Consider the following 24,729-nt stretch of genomic DNA (forward strand, 5'->3'; position numbering starts at 1 on the left):
TCATAAATGTGGTACTGTCATAGCCAATAACTTATTTTGTATTTGAGAAGCTGCTGCATAGCATAACGACTACAGGAAGTATATAAGGCTGGCCGCACCACAACAACTTTACCAATAAAAATTTCCGATTCAATTTACCATGGGACTTTTTTTCTCCTATGGGAATATATAACTAACTTCATAAAAGTTAATGGAAAATTTTATATCATAGGTGACTCAGCTGAAATATATGATGCCATAAAACAAGAATGCCTAAGCTCTAGTTAGAGCTAAAATGATAACTACAGTTATGTTTAATCAGATAAGTCTTCTGCTGAAAATAGTAAAGAACAAAGCAATTTTGATGTAAATGCCTATTTTCTTATGAGCAATATGACTAACTTAGAGGAACTTTCAGCACACTTATTTGATGAAGTTTTCTGGATTGTTTCATCTAACCCTTGCCTAAAGCCATGGTAGCAGAAAAGATATGGAATGTTAATCTAATGCTAATAGAGCTGGCCCAGTTTGGTTTATAAACAAGTTATAAGGAACCTTAGAGGTCATCTAGTCCAGCTTTTCTAAAAGTCAGTATGAAAAAAAAAAAAAAAGTCAGTATGAAGATAGATGCCACGGTACTTAAAGAAGAATCTCTTGGGCTTAACCTAGGGTTTTCTATCAAGACAGTGCCGTGAGTTGAAGTAGTCATCTTTGAAGTGGGAAACAGGGACAGGAAGGGGTGGGATGGAGGGATCACACTAGGGCATGAGAACTTTGGGGAGTGCAGACATAACCATCTTGACTGTGCTGATTTTTGTGAACGTACACATGTCAAAACATCACATTGTACATTTTGAATAGGTGCAGTTTACTGTGTGTCAATTACACTTCCATAAAGCTGTTTAAAAATTACACTACCGATTGTCGGAGAAGCTGTGGAATGAGGAACTCCTGTACACTACTACTAGCAGCAATGTATTTTGGTACAGTCATTTTGGAAAACCATTTGGCAGTTCTTAATTCCACTCCTAGGTATATTCGCCACAGAAATGCATGCCAAATGTACCAGCAAATATCCACCTAAATATTTTGTGAAATGGCCAAGACATCCAGCATAATATTATTCAACATAATGTTAAATAAAATAAGCCAGATACAAAAGAATACACACTATATTATTCCATGTATATAAATGGGCAAAACTAATCTTTACTAACATAACTCAAAATCATGATTAACTCTGGAAGGTGGTAATGGCTAGGAAAGTACATAATGTGATCTTCTGGGTAGCAAGTATATTGTTCTGGATGGTGAATAATAGAGCTGGTTTACTTTGTAAAATTAAATTGGCCTTTATACTTAAGATTTGTATACTTTATTATGTGTGTGTTAAACTTAAAAGTTTAAAAAATTAATAACTTCAGTTTAACAACAAAAATCCATAAGCAAAATTAAAAGACAAGCCCTAACAACCCATACAGGCAACAAAGAATTATTATCAGATTATATGAAGAATGCCTACAGAATGATTTTAAAATGCACCCCTTCTCCAATGGAGGAAAAGATAGCAAAGACTATTAACAGGCAATCTACCTCAAAATCTTATGATAACTTAAGGCCGAGTCCCTGGATCACTTCTCTATTTATATTCTCTCCTTGGTAATCTCACTCAGGTTTATGGTTTTTAAATATCACACATTCACTGAATGACTCCCACATTTTATCTATAGCCCAGACCCCTCCCCTGAAATTGAGACTTGTATATCCAACTGCCTGCTGGACATTTCACAGGCAGCTCAAACTTAACAAGTCCAAGGCTGAACTAAAATTTCCCATCAAACTTGCTCCTCTGGTAGGTGCCCCCAGTTCAATAAATGGCAGCTCCTTTTTTTTTTACAACCAAATCTTGTAATCATTCTTAGCTCCTCTCTGTTTTCATACCCTACATCCAATCCTTCAGCAAATACTCTCAGCTCTACCTCCAAAATCTATCCAGAATCTGACCACCTCTCATCATTTCCACTGCCATCACCCCAGCCTAAACTAAACCACCGTCATGTCTTACAAGGATTACTACAATAACCACATAAAGCAGGCTTCCACGACATAACACCTGGCTCCCCACACACTCTCAAAATCCTCCAGTGACTTTTCATTCCACTCAGTTTTAAAAGCAATATTCATAATAAGTGTCTTCAAGATGCTACAAGATCTCCACCTCACCTTACTCCTGCCCCCTCCCATCCCTAGCATCTTCTGATTTTGTCTTCCATTCCTTTGTCCTTGTTCACTATACTCCAGCCACACTGGCCTTGTGCTTCCTCAAGCAGTCTAGGCAAGCTCTGGCCTCAGGGCCTTTTACTAACCATTATGCATGCCTGGAATACTGTTCCCCACCTGCTACATGCCCAGGCAGCCATATTATGACTCAGGCCTTCATGAGCGCTTTGCCTGTTATCACTCTGGCCTTCTTGGACCAACAATTTAAAACAGTGCAACCACCTTCACCCCTAGCCCTCTCTCTCACTCTTCCCTGCATCATTTTTCTGCCTGGCACTCATCATCATTTTATTACTTAGCACTAACTTTACCTGTTTCTTGCACATCTCTGCCTAGGATTAAGCTGCAGGAGTGCTGGAATTTGTTTCCCACTTACACCGCTATAATCCTAGAATAGCACCTGGCATATTGTAGGCATTCGTTTGTTGAATGAGTAAGAAACCGGAATGCCGAATAAACAAGAGGAAACAATGCCCAAACTCACTAATAATCAACAAAATATAATTAAGGAAAAATGAGATGCTATTCCACACTTATCAAACATTACCAATTTTTGGCAAGGATGTGGAGAACAAAGCAAGTTCTCAGTGCTGGAGGCCATACCTAGCCACACAAGTGTTTTAGAAAAGCCACCAGGCTATATGAAGAACAGCTGCAAGAGGGCAAGCTTAGGGTTCAGCAATTTTATTTCCAGTGTATACAAAAAACATTAGCAAGGATGCTCAAGGTGGCATAATTTGTAGAAGTAAAAAATTTGAAACAACCTAAATGGCCATCAGTAGGGGAATAGATAAGCAAAATATGGCATATTTATATGATGAAAACCATTTATCAGCTAAAAAAACATAGAGATTTGTCTCATTCTAACATGGATGTATCTAGAAAGCAAAATGTGCAGTGTAAAAAGAGTTGCAGAATGTTAATTATCACATTATATCATTTACATAAAGGAAAAATAAAATCATATACACAAACTATATATATATATAAATTAAAAACAAAAACATGGACTTGGATACATACCAAATTCAGTTATCTCTAAGGAAAGAGGGAAGAAAACAGGATTGGGGAATAAACATGGGGGATTTCAAATTCATCTTTGGCATTTCTCTTTTCTCATAAACATGGTAGAAAATGTTAACATTTATTCATTTGGAGTAGAGGATATATGGGTGTTTATTATATTATCCTTTCTACTTTTATATATTAGAATTTTTCATCAATAAATAAGATACATAAAACTACTAACTTTATTGTCTTTAACAATTATAGTACATAATTACAAATCTTAACAGGGAAATTAAAAAGAACTTCTGTAATATTCCCTTCCCCACTCACAACTACAGATCTGCTCATTTTACACTGCATAATCTGAGACCACTTACAAATTACTCATGTTGGCCTTCAAAAGCAGGTTTGTACTTAGAGCAAATAAAGTCAACAGAAAAAAAAAATCTATGAAACATTAACAGTTATGTTAATAGAAACCTTTACCGTTCAAAATGTAACATATAGATTGAATTACTATTTTAAAAAGACTAAGAGATTCAAGTTCCTTTTCCCATAATAATCAGGAAGAATGGACCCATAAACCCTGCTAAATGAGAAATCACCTAAATTTTTCCTTTTTAATAGTCATTATTGATGACTTAGAAATTTCAGAATAAGCTAAGAGGAAGCAAAGCTATCATGAAATTTAGGATAAAGAGTAACTTTTTCCTTTCAAAGATTAGTTGAAACTTTAATGTTTAATCTAAATCACAAGAAAAACCAAAGATTTCTATCATAAATAAATTAAACAAGGGAATATTTTCTTAATACTACTAAAATGAAATTTACCTTAATGTGCTGTTAATTGCTCCCAGTTTACTAGCTTGTTCACAATCTTCTAATTCTTTGGTATTGTTTGCCACTTTCAAGTACTGAAAAGAAATTCATAATATGTAAGTTTAGTATCAATTATTACCTTTGTCTTTATTTCAGGTTCCATTGGCAGAAGAGTCAGTTTGTCAATGATGATGTATACTAAATATAGATACATCCTATTATCAGAATCCCTAACACATGGAAGAAATGCAAATGAAAATGTGTCACAAATTTCCACCTAATAAATAAGCAAAGACATTAAAAATGTAGCAATTTGCATTGGTATGTTGGTGATGATGTGAACTGAGAAGACCCTCTTGGGAAAGTAATTTAACAATATTTATGGAGAGCTGTAAATATGAATAAACCCTTGAGCCAGCAGTCCCACTGCTGAATCCATATCCAGAGCAACATTTAAAAACAAAAACCAAAACCACTTTAGAAAGTTATTTGGTACTCTCCTGTAATGTTGAGATAGGCATCCCCTTTGGCCCAGCAATCTTACTTCTAAATATAGACCTAGAGAAACTCTTACATATGTGCACAATTCGACGAAAGACAAAGATGCCAGTGCGTCATTGTTTGTGATAGCAAAAACCTGAAAACAATTGAAATGTCCATCAACAGAGGAATGGCTATTCACACAATTATAGAAATATCTATACAACTGAATATTTTGCAGCTATTAAAATTAACAAAATCTACATATATTAGCAGAGACAAAATTTCAAAAGCACAATACCACGTAAAAATGTAAAGTAAAAAAAAATGTTTTTAACTTGAAGAAATACAAAATATAATATTAAAAATTGTTTTAAATTTTGTATAACAGATCTATATATTACTTGGGGATACATGTATAATACAATATAAAAAGAAAAAGTATCACAGAAGGATAGACATCAACTTCAGCAAAGTGGCTAGCTCTAGGGAGGAAGGAAATATAATGGGATTGGGAAGGAGTTCAGAAGGGATTTCAATTGTCTTTATACTATTTATTGTAGATCTGAAACAAAAATAAATAAAAGAGGGAGTGTAAACCAAAGACTGCAAAGGTAGAGAACACAAGAAAATGGAGAGAGGATGCATAGGGAAGCAGAGAGAGAGGGTAGGATGATCTTTATTACATATGTATGATAGTGAAAAGCTAGAAACACACTGTTATTTAAAAACATATGAATGGCCAAGTAGATTATGACATACCCCATAAGAGGAAAAGGATAACCTTTTAATGCCATTGAAAAGTACTATGCTCAAAATATCTTGATAATTGTTTACTCTTATACAATATAATCCTGAATATGACTGAAATAGTTGAAAACAGCTGAAACAGAAGAGTAAAAATACATGCCTGACAAAATGCCTGTTGATTAGGTAAACTGACACTGACTACAGCACTTTATAGTTATTCTAGAAGTTCTAAAAACAACTAAAGTATTTCAAAAGAAGCTACATAGTTTAATTGTAAAGAATACACTACACCTCACTGCTTGCTACAAAATTAAGGATTTGGGATTCTCAGACAAAAATGTGTCCATTCCTAACTAACCATATCATGGTTCTCTTCAGCAACTACAACAAGCAGTAAGGGGCAAGTTTCACGATGTAAAGCAGAAGTATTTTTTTTTTTTTTTTTTTTTTTTTTTTTGTGGTACTCGGGCCTCTCACTGCTGTGGCCTCTCCCGTTGCGGAGCACAGGCTCCGGACACGCAGGCTCAGCAGCCACGGCTCACGGGACCAGCCGCTCTGCGGCATGTGGGATCTTCCTGGACTGGGGCACGAACCCGTGTCCCCTGCATCGGCAGGCGGACTCTCAACCACTGCGCCACCAGGGAAGCCCAAGCAGAAGTATTTAATGAAGAAAAGTGACTCACCTTATTAGAACTCCCAGCTTTAATTCCAACTGGAATTTTACTCTTAAAAGAAGAACAAAAACAAAAATTTAGAAAATGATATTTTCATTTTTTGAGATTTCTTCATGAATTATTAATGCCACTGTTCTAATTCAAAGGCTATTTTATTTTAGTCCATGAGGAGAAAATATACATTCATTCAAATTCTGTTTTCATACTACCTCCTGAGATGAAAGGTAAACAACTATCCCAATTTACAGGCTTGTAAATCACAGTATAGAAAACTGAAACAAAGAGTGTCAAAATCAGCTCTAATAACTCTCAATGCAGTAATTAATAGGTTACATAATTTTTAGGTTTAAAAAAAAACCTAGCAAAACCACTTTTTCCATAAATTTTCTTTCCACAGAAACAACTTTTTAAAAATTAAAAATTATTTGAAATATATTATGCTTAATTTAAATTTCTGCTCTAAGTAGACATCTGAAATTTACATACTTTTGAATTAATACTAGAAAGCAAGAGTAAGTTCTTTGCCAGACCTGTGGTTGCCAAGGGGAAGGGGGGGTGGGGGAGGGATGGACTGGGAGTTTGGGATTAGCAGATGCAAATGATTATATATAGGGTGGATAAACAACAAGGTCCTACTGTACAGCACAGGGAACTATATTCAATATCCTGCGAAAAAACAAAATGGGGGCTTCCCTGGTGGCGCAGTGGTTGAGAGTCCGCCTGCCAATGCAGGGGACACGGGTTCGTGCCCCGGTCCGGGAAGATCCCACATGCCGCGGAGCGGCTGGGCCCGTGAGCCACGGCCGCTGAGCCTGCGCGTCCGGAGCCTGTGCTCCGCAACGGGAGAGGCCACAGCAGGGAGAGGCCCGCGCACCACAAAAACAAATAGAAAATAAAATAAAATAAACAAAGTGGAAAAGAATATGAAAAAGTATATATACGTATAACTGAGTCACTTTGCTGTGCAGCAGAAATTAACAACATTGTAGATCAGCCACACTTCAATAAGATTTTTAAAAAAAGTTTCCTTGGCTCATATGATTAACCTAGGGCTTACCAATCTAGGTAATCTAGGGTTTACCAATGTAAGAAATTCACGTAGGTCTTTCTTTTCTGTAAAACCAATAATTAGTTTCAGGCTTAAATAAATCTATGAATTATTACAGCTGGTTTATCAAACACAATCGAGCAAAAATCATATCTGAAAGAGGCAATCCCAGGTTGATCCTCTGATCAACCCAGGGAACTGATTTCCAACATCTGAATCTATGGGCTATCAAATTAATTGCAAATTACCCATTAAAACTTTTTCATGTTTCATAGATAAAGTTTAGTCAAATATTCAGAATAAATATTTTTCTGTCAGGTTGAAGAATGTAAATAATAATGATAAGAAATTTCCCCCAATAACATATAGCTAAAACGTTACTTGCTGCCAATATTTTATCATCTCAGTGTTTTTTAGCACCACTAACAGAAGGCAGAAGAGAGAAAAGTATAAAACTCAAGTCAAATGTAGCAGTTATAGTTATCAGACCCTGAACTTAAAATATGGAATACTTATTAAAATGCCCTCTCATTACTGTTGTCCTCTAACAAGTATAATATGCTAAAACTAAAGTACTAGCAGCTTTTTAAAAGGTTTGATGCTGAATGCAGTAACCTGACTTAAGTAAATCTTAATACAGGCTATTGAGAAATATGGGGATAGGCACCACAGATGATCATCATGAATAACATAAAAATCACAAAAAAGAATTATTAAAAGTAATGATAGGGGACTTTCCTGGCGGTCCAATAGTTAAGAATCTGCCTTGCAATGCAGGGGATGCCGGTTCGATCCCTGGTTGGGGAACTAAGATCCCACACGCCACAGGGCAACTAAGCCTGTGTGCCACAGCTACGCAGCCTGCGCTCTAGAGCCCGCAAGCCACAGTTACTGAGCCTGCATGCCCCAACTAAGACCCGACGCAGCCAAGTAAATAAATATTTTTTAAAAAGTAATGATAAATGTAAAGTTAATAACTAAAATCAAACATGAAATAAACCTAGTTGTTGCCACTAACAATATGAAGCAATCTGCAAATTATAAAATTAAGTGAGCCTCACGATTAAATTAGACTTCAAGTTATAGAATGCAAATTGTAACTCTGTATCATGACAAGTTTGGGTTCAATATGAAACGCCTACTGAATTTTCCCCAGAGAGAGAAATACAAATATCCTCACATTAGTTCAAAGAACCAACATAAAGGGATAGTTTTCATCTCTGGAAAGAAAGGAAAGAGAACGACACTGGGAAGGGAATAGACAGAAATTTTTAAATACTTACGTTAGATTTCTTATGTTGGGGATTCACATGCAAATAAACACCTTCATTTATTCTTATTAGAAATTTAAGACTACAGAGGATAATCCACTGTAGACAATAAATAACTGATTATTTTAACATAAAAACAACTTAGAGGGGCTTCCCTGGTGGTGCAGTAGTTGAGAGTCCGCCTGCCGATGCAGGGGACACAGGTTCGTGCCCCGGTCCGGGAAGATCCCACATGCCGCAGAGTGGATGGGCCCGTGAGCCATGGCCGCTGAACCTGCGCGTCCGGAGCCTGTGCTCCGCAACGGGAGAGGCCACAACAGTGAGAGGCCCGCGTACCGCAAAAAAAACAACTTAGAAACACATATTGTGCAAAACCAAGTAACTCTCACAACTGAGCAATAAAAAGGCAACTCAAATTCAAAAATGGGCAAAGGATCTGAATAGACATTTTTCTGACAAATATATACAAATGGCCAATAAGCACCTGAAAAGATGCTTGATATCAGGGAAATGCAAATCAAAACCAAAATGAGATGCCATTTGTAAGCATGGCTAAAATAAAAGACAAGACAGTGTAAGTGTTGACAAGTATGTAGAGAAACTGGAACCATGATACATACATTGCTAGAGGCAATGTAAAATTGTACAGCACAATGGTAAGAGTTTGGCAGTTCCTCAAGAGTTAAAGTTACTATATGATCTAGCAATTTCACTCCAAAGTATATTTGAGAATTGAAAACGTATGTCCACACAAATATTTGTGCCTGGATATTTACTCATTATTCATAGTAGCCAAAAAGTAGAAACAACCCAAATGTCCATCAACTGATGAATAAACAAGATGAGGTATATCCATACAATGGAATATTATTCAGCAATAGAATGAAGTACTGATACATGCTACAACATGGATGGACCTTCAAGACATTATGCAAAGCAAAAGAAGTCAGTCACAAATGACCATATATTGTACGATTTTATTCACATGAAGTGTCCATAACAGGCAAATTCGTAGAGACAGAGAGTGGATTAGTGGTTTCCCGCAGGAGGAGGGAGTAGGAAACAGGGTGACTGCTAATGGGCAGGGGTTTCTATTTTGGGGTGATGAAAATGCATTACAACTAGATAGTGGTGATGGTTGCACAATTCTGTAATATACTAAAACACTGAATTGTGCACTTTAGAATGAGTGAATTTTACGGTATGTGAATGAAGTATGTTATTAAAAAAATGATGGTAACGATATATATTGACATAAACATACAATAAATAAAAAGCTCTCACTTGCAGTAGAATGCCAACTAATAAATGTAGAAGAAATGGAATCAGAAAATCACTATTTGACAACTATCATATAATTAATTCAGGCAAGAATCATCAATGGATGCTAAAACTTATGATGGCAAAAATATGATAAAAAATGAGATATTTTCATAGTTCATAGTCTCAAAAAATTTTCCCACTTTACCATGAAGAAATATGGCAAACAGCACCACAACCACATGATCAAGGCGACATCACGTGCCTCCTGATATGGCATTGAGAAGGACACATCACTTCTATGGTGTACCTGCCCAAAGTGCATGACCTTAATCTAATAATTAGGAAAGACCAGGAAAACCCCAAATAAGGGGGATCCTACAAAATAACTGGTGTATTTTAAGGAAAGGAGGGAGGAAAAAAGGAAGGAAGGGCGGGAGGGAGTTCATTAAAGTCAAGACAACGAAAGACAAAGAAATACTGAGGGACTCTTCCAGATTAAAAGAAGACTAAAGAGATGTGACATCCAAATGCAAGGCACGATTCTGGATCAGAAGGTTTGTTGCTGCTGCTGCTGCTCTGAAAACACCTTATTAAGTCAACTGGCAATGGGTGCTTAAGGTCTACAGAGTAGACTTTGGTATTGCAGAAATGTTAATTTCCTGATTTTGCTAATTATGCTGTGGTTAATAATCTTGTTTCTAAAGAAATACACACTGGAGTATTTAGGGGTAAAAGATCATCATGTTGGTTACATACCTAAATGGTTCAAAAAATAATAATATTAATATATACATATAGAGGGAATAATAAAACAAACTTGATAAACATTAACATTTGGGGAATCTGGATAAAAAGTATATGGGAATCGTTTGTACTATTCTTGCAACTTTTCTGTATGTCTCAAATTATTTCAAACTAAAAAGTTAAAACATTTTATTCTTAAAGGAAAACGTAAATTTTTTTTTTTTAATTTTCCGTTTAGAAACAATATTGGTTCAGATGTTTTTTTCCTGTTTTTAAAGGCAAAAAACTAGACTTACTGGTTAGGTGAGAAAAGCAAAAAGTAAAATGGAAATAGCTAATTACTGTTGAAGAGGGATATAATTAATTATGCTAGATGTCAAAAACGAAGTCTAAAATGTAGCTTTCCCTTACTAACAAGTACAGCCCTCCCCCCCCCAATGTAACAAGACCAACGCAAGATCTAACTCCAAGCCTTGAATTTCCCAAGTTTTTGCACTCTATTTCCCACTCTAAATTTGAAACTTAAGGTGCAGTAGCATTTTCTTTGCCCATGAAACAAGATGCAGATTCAGTGAAGCATGAAATAAGAGCCAACTGCAGATCCAGTCCTAGAACAGGCCTCCATTTTAGAATCAGACTATGTTTCCACATCCAGTCACCAACACCACTGGATACAAGACTGTCTACAAACCCATTTTGGTGGCAAGTACAGAATAAATCTTCCGTAACCTGGTTAAAAAGAAGAGAGCTGAGACCATATGAACTTGATGACAAGTCCAAATGCTTTGACATTAGCCTAAAATGCACAGTTTGTGCTCATCTAAAAGTCTAAGAGAAAGCATTTCTTCTCTCATTTTTTAAAAATTTGATTTTACCTCTGGACAAGGCTCTACATGACAGTCTTTTATTGAACAATGGCCATCTTCTGCCCAGAAAGGACACGGTCGTTTCAGGTTGACCTTGAGAGAAAGAATGAATGAGCATTAGTCAGTGTGTGTCACAGTCCTGCACTGCTAAGTATCACTGTGCTGGGCTCCAGGGACCCAGTGGTGAAGGAAAAGCATCCTATCCTGAGGCATCTATATAGCTCAGAAGTTAAAATGACTGAAGTCTTTCAGACACCCCAGGTATAATACTTATTTTTTAAAATAAATGACTGCTATTAGTCCTCGGACGCTTCAAAAGGGAATCAAGTCCAGGCACACTGCTCAGAGCCTGGAAAGCATCTCGGGACACTCTAATGTCTCCTAGCCCCTACCATCACCTCACTGACTGAGTTCTCCCAGGCACCCACTCACCTAACAGATGTGCCCAGAGCACCCACCATGCATCAGGCACTGTGTAAGCTCTAGGGGAAAAAGAGGCAGAAAAAGCACTTTTCCCCTGCAACTTACAGTTTCCTGGAGGGAACAGGGATTATATATTTGCATGTTCATTTAATTACAAATTGTTGCAAGTGCTACAAAGGAAAATCAGAGTTCTGTGATGGAAAATAACGGGGCTGGTGGATGCAGGTCTCTGAGGAGGTAGTGTTTTAGCTGGTGGAAGCGTGTATGCGGAAAGGTGACAAGGCGCTGACTTAGTTTAGCTGACTTTTAGTAGGGAAGGCGGAGGGTGACAGGGAATGAGGGTAGAGATAGACAAGATCATGCAGGACATTTTACCACACTACAAACTCTGGATTTTCATATTCTAAACCTAACAGCAAGACGGTAATTCAATAGGACATCCACATGCATTGCCCAAGCCAAAAATAAAAGTTTTATTCTTGTTTCCTCCCTTTTTTATCCCCTGCAAACAATTCATTACTCACTTCTCACCACCTCTTCTGTCACCACCTGCCCCTGCCCCGACTACTGCGAGTCTCCCTACTCCTACCACCATCTATTCTCTACACAGTAGCCATAATCATCTCTTTGAACCAACTCAGAGCATACCATTCCCTGCTCAAAACCATCCCGTGGCTTCCTCTCACCTTTAGAGTAAATCCACAGGCACTCCATTGCCTGGTCCACCTGTCTGACCTATCTCCTCCCAAAGCCCTCCAGGCACAACGGCCTTGCTGGAGACACATCAGCTCCTTCCTGTCTCAGGGCTTTATGGTGGCTGTTCTCTGTACCTGTGCTGGTGGCTCCTCCAGGTCTTTTATGGCTCAATCCCCTCACCTCCTCCAGGGCTCTCTCAAATATCACCTCAGCAGAGAGACATTTCTGACCAGACTCTCTCAAGTAGTGCTCGATACGCACCCCACACGCTGTTTCACATGCTTTTATAGCACTTATCACTACTTGAATATTATTTATTGTCTGCACCCCTGACTGTAAGGATGGGCATTTTGCCTGATTCATTATTTTATCGCAGTGCCTAGCACACATAATAGACACCTCAGTAAATACATGCTAGGTGAAGTAAAGAATAAGCACATTACAAGGAAGAGGCAAAAAGAGGTAGAGACTGGCAACATGAGGAGAGAATGGTCAACTGTGCCTGCGGGGTCTCAGGAAGGCCTTCTTGGTAGCACGTAAAATGGGTATGACTAGAAGTTTCCTAGAGGAAGAGATTTCTAGGCACAGGGATCCGGATGCCTAAAGGCAAAGAAGCTTAAGATAGCCTGGCACGCTTGGGAATTGCAGGTTCCCCTGAGCTCCTGGCTTGTAAATCCACCTCCTCCCTGGCATCTCCACAGGACACACACAGGCACCTCAAACTTATTATCACCTCCCAAACAGTGCTCTACCCTCTAGTAATTCTTGCCATCTCAGTAAACAGCAACTCCATTATTCTAGTTCTTCAGGCCAAAATCATGGCATCATCCTTGACTCTTCTCTTTGTCACCCCACATACGATACCTCTGAAAATCAGCTCAGTTCAAAATCCAATTCAATGGCTGAGAACCCCTTCCGTGGGCTGGTTCCCTAGTTTCCTGCCCCTTCTGTTGTTCCTCAAATACATGAGGCACACCATGGTCTCGGGGCCTTTGCTCTTGCTGTTCCCTCTGCCTAGAATGTTCTTTCTCCAGATATCCACATGGCTTGCTTTCTCATTCCCTTTAGGTCTTCCTCAAATGTCACCTTCTCGGTTTGCTTAGGTTGCTAAATTTTAGGCTAATTTGTTACGTAGCAATAGATAACTAATACACAGTGTTAAGGAGTGGGTTGTGATAGACGCTGCAACACACTACTCAGGTCACCCTTCAGGAAGGAAAGGCTCAACCCCAGCCCTGGAAACACTGCAGCCAAAGAGAGCCACTTTGCCCAAGGTGGCACCACCCCTTCCTACAATGCCCTTCATTCAATGACTGGTGTAAGGATATAAAGGCCTAGACATCCCCCTGAAGTAGGGACAGCTCTGGGGGGTTATTCCATCTTAAGAACTACCCCCCCCAAAGGGTCACCTGAGGTTTCTCTGAGGCTGCATCACAGCTTTACTTCTCCCTTTGCCCAGTCCTGATGTTCTCCCTTCCTTTTCCTTCCCTATGTTGTTGGTTCCAGGAGTTGTCCCTAATTAACCTCTTGGACACTAATCACTGTCTCAGAGTCAGCTTCCCAGGGAACTTAACCTGTGACAACTTGTCCGGCTCCAGAAAAAAACTACATGTATTTTTATTGGGTTCACATTAAATTTATATATTAACTTGGGAGAGAATTAACATCTTTATGCTACGAAAGACATCTGTCCATTTGTTCGAGCCTAGTTTTATGTCTTTCAGGAGTGTTTAGAAGCGTTCTTCCTTTAGATTTTGCACATTTCTTGATACATTTATTCCTATATATTTTATCTTTTTGCTAATGGAAATGGGGATTTCTTCTCCATTATATCTTCTAACTTGTTATTGTTTATATTTATGCAGATATTGATTTTTCAATATTAAATTTATAACCTGCTATCTTAATGCATTTTTTATTATTTGTGTTCATTTAATAATTTAGAGTTTTCTAGGTCTACTTTGTCATTTATAAATGGAGATAGCTTTATTTATTCTTTTAAAATTTTTATGCTTCTAGTTGCTTTTTCTTGTTTGACTATACTGGCCAATTTGGTCCAACAGTAAAGGAGACAGTAGGTACCCCCTCCTCATGGTTCCTGACCTAAGGGAGAATTGCTCTAGTGTTTCCCCAGAAGTAAGGTGCTGGCAGTGCTGATGTTAGGGTTGAAATTATCATGTTAAGGAAGTATCCGTCAATCTCACTTGGTCAACGTTTTAAAAAATCAGGAATGTGTACTGAATCTTATTGAAGACCTAAAAGCCTCATCTTTACATTTTTTTTTTTTATAAATTTATTTATTTATGCTGTGTTGGGTCTTTGTTTCTGCGTGAGGGCTTCCTCCAGCTGCGGTGAGCGGGAGCCACTCCTCATCGCGCACCATCGCGGTGCGCGGGCCTCTCACTATCGCGGCCCCTCCTGCCGCGGAGCACAGGCTCCAGACGCGCAGGCTCAGGAGCTGTGGCTCACGGGCTCAGGTGCTCCGCGGCATGTGGGATCCTCCCAGACCAGGGCTCGAACCCGTGTCCCCTGCATTAGCAGGCAGATTCTCAACCACTGCGCCACCAGGGAAGCCCTCATCTTTACATTCTTGGAATGAAATCCACTTGGCCATGATATATATATTTTACTTTTGGTAACATGCTCAAAACTTAGGCATCATCTTTGAGTTCACTTTTACCCTCACACCTTACATTCAATCCATCAGAAGAGCTTGCTGTGTTACCTTTCATATATGGCACTAATTCGATCATTTTCACCTTTTCCAACTCTACCAGCCTATTTCAAATCTGTACCATCTTTCAGCTGGACTACTGCAATAGCCTCAGAAGTGCTTTCTCTGTTTCCTGCCTCACACCCATACAGTCTCTTTTGTACAAATTCCTCCAATAGCTTCTTATCACACTTTGGATCCAAAAGCCTTACTGTGGTTTAAAAAAAAAAAAAAAAACCCAAAAACTACAGGGCCTTATTAAGTCATTGTTTAATTCTCAAATTTTGATTTAAATGCTTAGATGAAAGCATAGGGGTTTTCTTGTTTGTTTGTTTTTGGCCACCCCAAGTGGCTTGTGGGATCTTAGTTCCCCGACCAGGGATCAAACCCAGCCCTTGGCAGGGAGAGTGTGGAGTCCAAACCACTGGACCACCAGGGAATTCTTTTTTTTTTTTTTAATCTGGCCTCTACCTACCTCTCCAACTCTCCCTCTCATTCACTTTCCTCCAGCTATACTGGTCTTCAAACACTCTGTGCCTTTATACCTGCAGTTCAACTCCCCTTCCCTGGAATGTTCTTTCTCCAGATTGTCACGGGTGACTCTTTCACATTAGGTAGCTCTTTGCTCAAATGGCACAGCAGGAATGTCTTCCTTTCCTGACCACCTTCTTTAAAATAGGGCTACCTACCTTCGCCATTCCCATTATCCTCTAACTCCAATTTTATTTTTCTCCATGTAATTTCCTATGATTATAAAGTAAATGCTATTTTATTGTTTCCTTGTTTATTGTCTGTCTCCCTAATCATATAAAAAGTTTCATAAGGTGAGAGGCTTTCTTTTATTCACTATTGTATCCACAGCACCTAGAATACACTCTGCTACAGAGTAATTATTCGATAAATACTTGGCAAATAAAGGAATGTAACGGATAGAAGAGAGAAAATATAAATACAAGCTACAGCAGCAAAGTGACCGGTTGATAGAGGTAGACCGTTACTTCTACCTGTATTTCCTTGCTTGCTGAATCATAAGCATGTATGTGTGTTTAAAATTAACCTCTTCTCTTATCTTTCCTCTTCCACCACTAATGTACTCCACGTCAAATTTCCTTTTTTTTTTTTGAATTCACAGGTTGACAGAACTACAAGACGAGTAGATAGTACCCACATATCCTAGACTTGAAGATAACTGGATTAACTAGATCATTGCATTACCCTCCTTTGGGAAAGGGTACGAATATATTCCGGTTACATACACAGTAATTTCATTATGTTGGTTGGAACATTTTTTAAATTGCATGTATGACGATGAATTGTATGTTGGCTAGCCAATGACCACATTGTTATTTTTGCCTACTCAACTTTCATTTTTCCTCCTTCTGTAACATCCCCTAATTTCTCTTGGAGAAACAATATGCAAATGCAAATAGGACTATTAACCAAATTGTCCTTTGGTCAAGTGGTGGGGTTATATGACCCTGCCTAGACCAATTTAGACCCTCTCTCCCAGAAACCTGACTCTTGTGTAATATTAAAATATGGGGAAATGGTTAATTTGATCCAAAATTTTGGCAGTATCATAAAGAGAATGGCCATTAGTTCCTGCTATAATTTCTGTCTTTTCTGAAATATGCTTCTTCAGCTTATTTTTCAATTTTGTGAGCTGCTCCACACCTTTTCTTAATAAAACTTCTCTTTCGTTTGTAAGCCAACAAAACTACCCTACCTTAGGATACCTAAACCATTGTTTACTCTCTGGAAAATGTGGATAATGTTGACCTAACAGGATTTCAGTATAAAGATTCAATGAGATATTCATTCATTTATTCAAATATTTGAGTGCCTACTATTGACCAGATCTATGGGGATACAGAAACAGAAGATATAATCCCAAAAGGTAAGTGTGAAAGAGTGAGGGCCATGACATATTGAGTGGACATGTGATCTGGACGTTCTGTGAAGGGATGGTCTTTGATAGAAGGAACACTTCCTTCTCTGTATTAGACTGAACCATATGAAACTGGCAACATTCAACCATTCTGATCTCTAAAAGCAACAATTTCATATGGTTAAGCCTAGCAGTAGAAAGGAAGCAAGAGAAAGCAGTTACAAATGCAGACAGACTTAAGAGACATAGGAGTGGGAATCTGAAGAAGCTATTGGAACCTGTGTTGTTTGTACGTAAACTGTCTAGAATGTTAGACAATAGTTTGCTTAGATATAGATTTCTTTTTGAAGTAAGTTTATGGCAACTGTATTCCTAAAGGATTTTGTATAGAGGAGAAACATTCACTTTTTTGTATATTCTTGGGGCTGATGGGAAAAGGGGATGGGTTCCCAAATCTTTAGGTCTTGACTTTGTTATCTTTCTGCACAACTTACATTATTTGGGAAGTTTTATTTTTTAACCTTCAAAAATATTTAAAGGACTGGGGACTTCCCTGGTGGCACAGTGGTTAAGAATCCACCTGCCAATGCAGGGGACATGGATTTGATCCCTGACCTGGGAAGATCCCACATGTCGAGGAGCAACTAAGCCCATGCGCCACAACTACTGAGCCTGTGCTCTAGAGCCCGTGAGCCACAACTACTGAGCCCGCAAGCCACAACTACTGAGCCCAAGTGCCCCAACTAGTGAAGCCCTGCGTCTAGAGTCCATGCTCCGCAGAGAGAAGCCACCGCAATAAGAAGCCTGTGCACCGCAACGAAGAGTAGCCCCTGCTCACAGCAACTAGAGAAAGCCCGCACACAGCAACGAAGACCCAACACAGCCAAAAATAAATACATAAATAAATGTATAAAATATATTTAAAGGACTAAGATAACCTATACAGTAACAGGATAAAAAAGGAAATCATGCTTACTTTTTAAAATAAACTAAAAATGAAAATCAAAGAAATTATAAACCCAACCAAATACTGAGAGCAAGAACACAACAGCAGCTTTTAAACCACTGTTCTTTTGAATTTGTGTTATTGCTACTGCCTTTAAACTACCATTGGTTATTCTGAAACGGTCCAGCGTGGACTACTGTTAGACTTAAGAACCAATTCTGCAGTCTTACTATGGATGGTGTTCTGCTTCTATCCTCAGGCCGCTTTGCCACCTGTCACAGTGAGCTACCCAACAAATGCTGCTGTGGAACCGTGTACCACTAACAACGACAGCACACGACAATGCCATCAGCACAACTCAGAGCCTGGGTAGATGTGTCTAGATAACAGAACCTAAGTTACAAGGGAGACTGATAAAATAAGTCCTGGGCATTTTCAACTTCTTTAGAGGAAGGAGTCTCTCCCTCAAAACCCAAATTGAACAATGAGAAATTTCCCAAACATAAGAAGGGAGTTCAGATTCTTAGGGTTCAAAAAGACTAATAGATTTTCACTGCAATACTTAATACATTCCAATGATAAAGGATACACACAGGGTGCTGAGTAGAAATGGGTCTCCAAAAGAGTCGCAAGAGTCGCACCTGCAGAGAGCTATATAAAAATCTTTAGTACCAACGGAATCTGAAATTATAACCATACCTTGTAATAACGGAAATAGTCTCGTTCTTGCAGCTTTTTTATTTTGGGGAAGATTTTGAAGGTGTTGAAGTTATCGATGCTATCAACATCACACAAGCAGTCATCCAGGACACCGGTGACCTAGGGGGAAACATGTATATAATTGAAAAGATGTAAACTACTGATGTTTCAATCTTAACAAATCTGTAGTATTACATAAAAAGCTAAATTATGCATTCAACTTAGTTAGTATTTGCTGATTAAGATATATAACATTTAAATCAGTCACTTTTTTTTTTTTTTTTTTTTTTTGCTGTGTTGGGTCTGAGTTTCTGTGCGAGGGCTTTCTCTAGTTATGGCAAGCAGGGGGCCACTCTTCATCGCGGTGCGCGGGCCTCTCACTATCACGGCCTCTCTCGTTGCGGAGCGCAGGCTCAGTAGTTGTGGCTCACGGGCCTAGTTGCTCCGCGGCATGTGGGATCCTCCCAGACCAGGGCTCGAACCCATGTCCCCTGCATTAGCAGGCAGATTCTCAACCACTGCGCCACCAGGGAAGCCCAATCAGTCACTTTTTTACAATGGTCAATTGATACAATGCAATAGAAGGATTAGATATACCCATTCTGAAGAACTAAACATTTTGTTCAGCGGTCAAAAAGAAAGCTATTGAATGCTTTCTCCCTTGACTAAACATATATAAAATCCAAACAGTCATTGGAATGCTAAGGCAACTTCTTCCAAGATTAACATAGAAATCACAGGCTATAATAATATTGCTGTAGTAACTCTTTCTTTTAGACTGCCATTTATGGAACACTTATGTGACAGGCATGATGCTAAGACCACTACATATGTTAACTCATTTATTCTTTAAATACCCTAAGAAATGGTATTATTATCCTCATTTTACATGTAAGGATATTAAGGCTTAGCAAGGTTAAAATAATTTTTCCAAAGTAGACATGAGACTTAAGTCACAAGTCTATTGCACTTTAAAAGCTATGCTTTTATCCACTACTCAAAGTATACATTAATCGAAGAGAAATTGATATTTACAAAGTGAGTTGAGTCTAAAAATTCCATAAAACATTCTTCAGCTAAATTTAAAAACGGGGCTCATTAATATGCACAACTTGGATGAATCTTTATGGAATTAAGCTGAGTGAAAAAGCACCAATCCCAAAAGGTTACATACCATATGATTTCATTCATGTAACATTTTTTTAATAACTATTTTATTTTATCTATTTTATTTTTGGCCATGTTGTGTCTTCGTTGCCATGCATGGGCTTCCTCTAGTTGCATTGAGAGGGGGCTACTCTTCGTTGCGGTGCGCAGGCTTCTCACTGCGGCGGCTTCTCTCGTTGTGGAGCATGGGCTCTAGGCACGCGGGCTCAGGAGTTGTGGCTCGTGGGCTCTAGAGCGCAGGCTCAGTAGTTGTGGTGCACGGGCTTAATTGCTCCATGGCATGTGGGATCTTCCCAGACCAGGGCTTGAATAGATGTCCCCTGCATTGGCAGGAAGATTCTTAACCACTGAGCCATCAGGGAAGCCCGATAGAACATTTTTGAAATGACAAAAGTTTAGAAATGGAGAACAGCTTACTGGTTGCCAGCGCTTAGAGACTGGAGAAGGGGATGGGAGCTTGATGGGGGGAGTAAGGTAGGAAGGAGGTAGGTGTGGTTATAAAAGGGCAACAGAAAGGATCCTTGCAGTGATGAAATTTTTCAGTATCTTGACTGGTGGTGGACACACAAACCTATACATGTGATAAAAGAGTACAGAACTAATCCATAGGTACACAAATGAAACAAGTAAAACAGATACATATGATTGTATCAATGTCTATGTCCTATTTATAATATTATACTATATGTTTACAAAATGTTACCATTCTAAAAAACTAGATAAAGGGTAAATGACATTTTTACGTATTATTTCTCACAACTGCATGGAACCTACAATTATCGCAATTAAAATTAAAAAAAAATGGGACTCAGCCTGTTAAAGGTTATTCATGTGATCCACAAGAGGAATATATGCGAACAACGATCAAAAAATGGAAACTTCCCAGTTGTTGCTGTCTCACGCTTTTTCCCTAGGAGTATAAATGTGTCACCAAACTCCCTACAACATGAAGAGTTAGAGCTATATTATCTTGAGATAAAGAAAAAGAATCATTATCAATAATTGTGGCTCTGAAGTTCTACTATGCTTTGCTATCGCACTTACTAAGATCCTGTCACTAACTCCACCAAATTTCATTCCATTGCTCTGAGCTTACTGCTTACAAAACTTCAAATTCTAGGCCCCTAAATAATAAAAGTGGGGAAAAGAGGAAACAAAATACACACCAAAAATCTTTCTAGGCTTTAAAAATATTATACCCACTGACTGCTCATTCTTACAAATTCTTCTTAAATTGTTAACTTTTAGTTAGTAAACCACAGTATTTTAAAAAATTTTAATTGCGTAGGGGCTGGAGTAAGGCATACAAAATTACCGTGAGCTTATTTCCAACTGCTAAAGGCTGCTACTAAGACAAACACTGTATATAACCAAATTTTAAAAAATAGAAATTAGACAGGAAGAAATAAAAGGCACCCAAGTTGAAGAGGAAGAAGTAAAATTTTCACTATTTGTAGATGATATGATATTATACACAGAAAATCCTAAAGAATTTTAGACTAAACACTGTTAGAACTAATAAACAAGTTCCAGGATACAAAATCAATACACAAAAATCATGTGTAGCGCTTCCATACACTAATAACAAACTATCAGAAAGAGAAATTAAGAAACAATTCATTTACCATTGCAACAAAAAGAATAAAATAACACCTAGGAAAAAATTTAACCAAGAGGTTTAAGACCTAGAAACTATAATTTATTATGGAAAATATTAAAGAAGACACAATAAATGGAAGGCTATTCCATACCCATGGATTAGAAGAATATTGTTAAAATGTCCATAGTACTCAAAGCAGTATAAAGGTTCAATACAATCCCTATCAAAATTCCAACAGCATTTTTCACAGAAATAGAAGAGTCCTAAAAATTTGTGTGGAATCATAAAAGACCCAGAACAGCCAAAGCAATCTTGAGAAAAAACAAAGCTGGAGGCATCATATGCCCCAATTTCAAACTATATTACAAACCTAGAAAAACAAAAACACACAGACCAACAAAACAGAATAAGAAGCCCAGAAAGAAACCCATAAATATACAATTAATTTATGACAACAGAGCCAAGAATACACAATGGGGAAAGGATAGTCTTTTCAATAAACAGTGTTGGGAAAACCAGACATACAGCCACATGCACAAGAATGAAAAGTGGACCATTATCTTACAGCATACACAAAACTTAACTCAAGTGGATTAAAGATTTGAACATAAGACCTGATACCCTAAAACTGCTACAAGAAAACACAAGTGTTAAGCTCCTTGACATCAGTCTTAGTGATGATTTTTTGGATTTGACACCAAAAGCAAAGGCAACAAAAGTAAAAACAAACTAGTGGGACTACATCAAACTAAAAAGCTTCTGCACAGGGCTTCCCTGGTGGCACAGTGGTTAAAAATCTGCCTGCCAATGCAGGGGACACGGGTTCAAGCCCTGGTCCAGGAAGATCCCACATGCCGTGGAGCAACTAGGCCCGTGAGCCACAACTACTGAGCCTGCGCGTCTGGAGCCTGTGCTCCGCAACAAGAGAGGCCGCGATAGTGAGAGGCCCGTGCACCGCGATGAAGAGTGGCCCCCACTTGCCACAACTAGAGAAAGCCCTCGCACAGAAACGAAGACCCAACACAGCCAAAAATAAATTAATTAATTAATTAAAAAAAAGAAAAACTTCAAAAAAAAAAAAGCTTCTGCACAGCAAAGCAAAACCACTAACAAAATGAAGAGACAACCTATGGAATGGAAGAAAATATTTGCAAATCATAGGCAGTAAGGGGTTAATACCCAAAATATATAAAGAATTCACACAACTTAACAGCAAAGAATAATCTGATTAAAATATGAACAGAGAATCTGAATAGACCTTTTTCCAAAGAAGACATATGGATGGCCAACAGGTACACGAAAAGGTGCTCAGTATCACCAATCATCAGGGAAATGAAAATCAAAACCACACCTGTCAGCATGGCTATTATCAAAAAGACAAGAAGTAACAAGTGTTGGTGAGGATGTGGAGAAAAGAAAACCCTTGGGCACTGTTGGTGGGAATGTAAATTGGTGCAGCCACCGTGGAGAACTGTATGGAGGGCCCAGAAAAAAATTAAAAATGGAACTACCACAAGATCCAACAATTTCACTTCTTGGTATTTAACTGAAGAAAACAAATATACTAACTTGAAAAGATATATGTAGCTCCATGTTCACTGGAGCATTATTTACAATAACCAAGTACGGAAGCGATCCAAGTATCCATTGATGGATGAATAAAGAAAATGTGGTATATATACACAATATATCCATTCATGAAAATGAATAAAACCTGGCCATTTGCAACATGGATGGAACTTGAGGACATAATGCTTACTGAACTAAGGGAGAGAAAGATAAATACCAGTCTCACTTGCACGTGGAGTCTAAACAAAACACAACAACAACAAAAACCAAAAAGAAATCTAAGCGTATGCATACAGAGAACAGATTAGTGCTGTCAGAGGCGCTGGGGTAGGAGGTTCAGGGAAATGTGGGAAGGGGGTTAAAAAGTATAAGCTTCCAGCTATAAAGTCAGGGGGATGTAATGTACAGCACAGTGACTACAGTTAATAAGACTGTATTATATATTTGAAACTTCCTAACAAAGTAAATCTTAAAAGTTTTTATCACAAGAAAAAGATATTCTAATAATGTATGGTGATGGGTTTTAACTAGACTTATTCTGGTGATCATTTCACAATATATAGAGATACCAAATCATTATGTTGTACATCTAACATTGATACAGTATTATGTCAATCATATCTAAATAAAATTTATAAATAAATAGAAATGGAATACCACCAGTATCTTTGAAGTCCCTTTTTAATTATATCCATCTCCCTCCTCTTAGAGGTAAAAATTTTACTTTCGTTTCTTTTCTTTATAATTTCATCACATATGTATCCCTAAACAATGTACTTAGGTTATTCTTTCCTGTTTTTGAACTTTAACATGAACGTAATCTAATGTGTGACTTCTTCTGTGATGTGCTTCTTTTGCTAACATTTTACTTTGGCATTTATCCAAGATGATGAATTTTATAGTAGCTCATTTATTTTCACTGCTGTAAATGTTACATTATCTGAAAATGTCACAATTTATTTGTTCTATTGTTGATCTATTGTATACGGTAAGCAGAGAGATGGCCCCCCAGATGTCCATGCTCTAATTTCTGAAACCTGTGACTATGTTAAAAGGGACTTAGCAGATGTGATTAAGTTAAGGAATTTAAGATGGTGAGAGTACACTGGATTATTCAGGTGGAACCAATACAAAGTTCTTTATAAGAGGGAGACAGGTGTGTCAGAGGAAGATTGGAAAATTCTACACTGCTGGCTTTGAAGATGGAGGAAGAGGCCACAAGCCAAGGAACACAGCAGCTTTTAGAAGCCTGGAAAAGGCAAGGAACAGTTCTCCCCTAGAGAAAGGGAGAAAGAAGACTTGTTCACACCTTTATCACACCTTTAAGACCAATTTTCAGACTTCTGGGCATAGAATTATAAGATAATAACTTTGTGTTATATTAAGCCACCAAGTTTGTAATTTGTTACAGCAGCAATAGGAAACTAATACAATTCATATTTAGGTTATTTCCAGAATCAGCTAAAGAACAATGTCATACAAACATTTTTGTACATATCTCCTGTTATGTGTGTGTAAGACTTCCTCCAGGTTATATGCTTAGGAGTAGAATTACTAGAAGTACGTGTTCAGTTTTACTAGGGAATGACAGGCTTATTTCCAAAACAGTTGTACCAGTTTACAACCCTACCAACAGCGGATGGGAGTTATTGTTGAATCATATCCTCACCAGTATTTTATATTAATCTGTTTTCATTTTTGCCAATCTAGTAAGCATGAAAGGGTCTCTGATTTTTTTTTGCACTAATGAGGTACAAAGTTCTAATGTTTTATAAAACATTTCTATTCTTGTGTAAAATGTCTGTTTATACCTTTTGTTCATTTTTCTATTGGGTTGTCTTTTTCA

The 24,729-nt window shown here is 38.0% G+C and overlaps 1 protein-coding gene across 2 annotated transcripts in view; it reads right to left on the reverse strand.

Annotated features, from left to right (window-relative positions):
• The window catches only part of ERO1B (endoplasmic reticulum oxidoreductase 1 beta), a 64,371-nt gene that overhangs the window by 32,981 nt on the left and 6,661 nt on the right, over positions 1-24,729 (reverse strand). For both annotated transcript variants that reach the window (XM_032609304.1, XM_032609303.1), the window contains exons 2-5: positions 18,548-18,667; positions 11,192-11,275; positions 6,000-6,041; positions 4,099-4,181 (exon numbers count right to left, since the gene is read on the reverse strand). In XM_032609304.1, the coding sequence (XP_032465195.1) occupies positions 4,099-4,181; positions 6,000-6,041; positions 11,192-11,275; positions 18,548-18,667 (329 nt within the window). The remainder of the gene's footprint in view (positions 1-4,098; positions 4,182-5,999; positions 6,042-11,191; positions 11,276-18,547; positions 18,668-24,729) is intronic.

This window comes from Phocoena sinus, chromosome 16 (assembly GCF_008692025.1).
Source record: "Phocoena sinus isolate mPhoSin1 chromosome 16, mPhoSin1.pri, whole genome shotgun sequence".
NCBI classification, from domain to species: Eukaryota; Metazoa; Chordata; class Mammalia; order Artiodactyla; family Phocoenidae; genus Phocoena; species Phocoena sinus.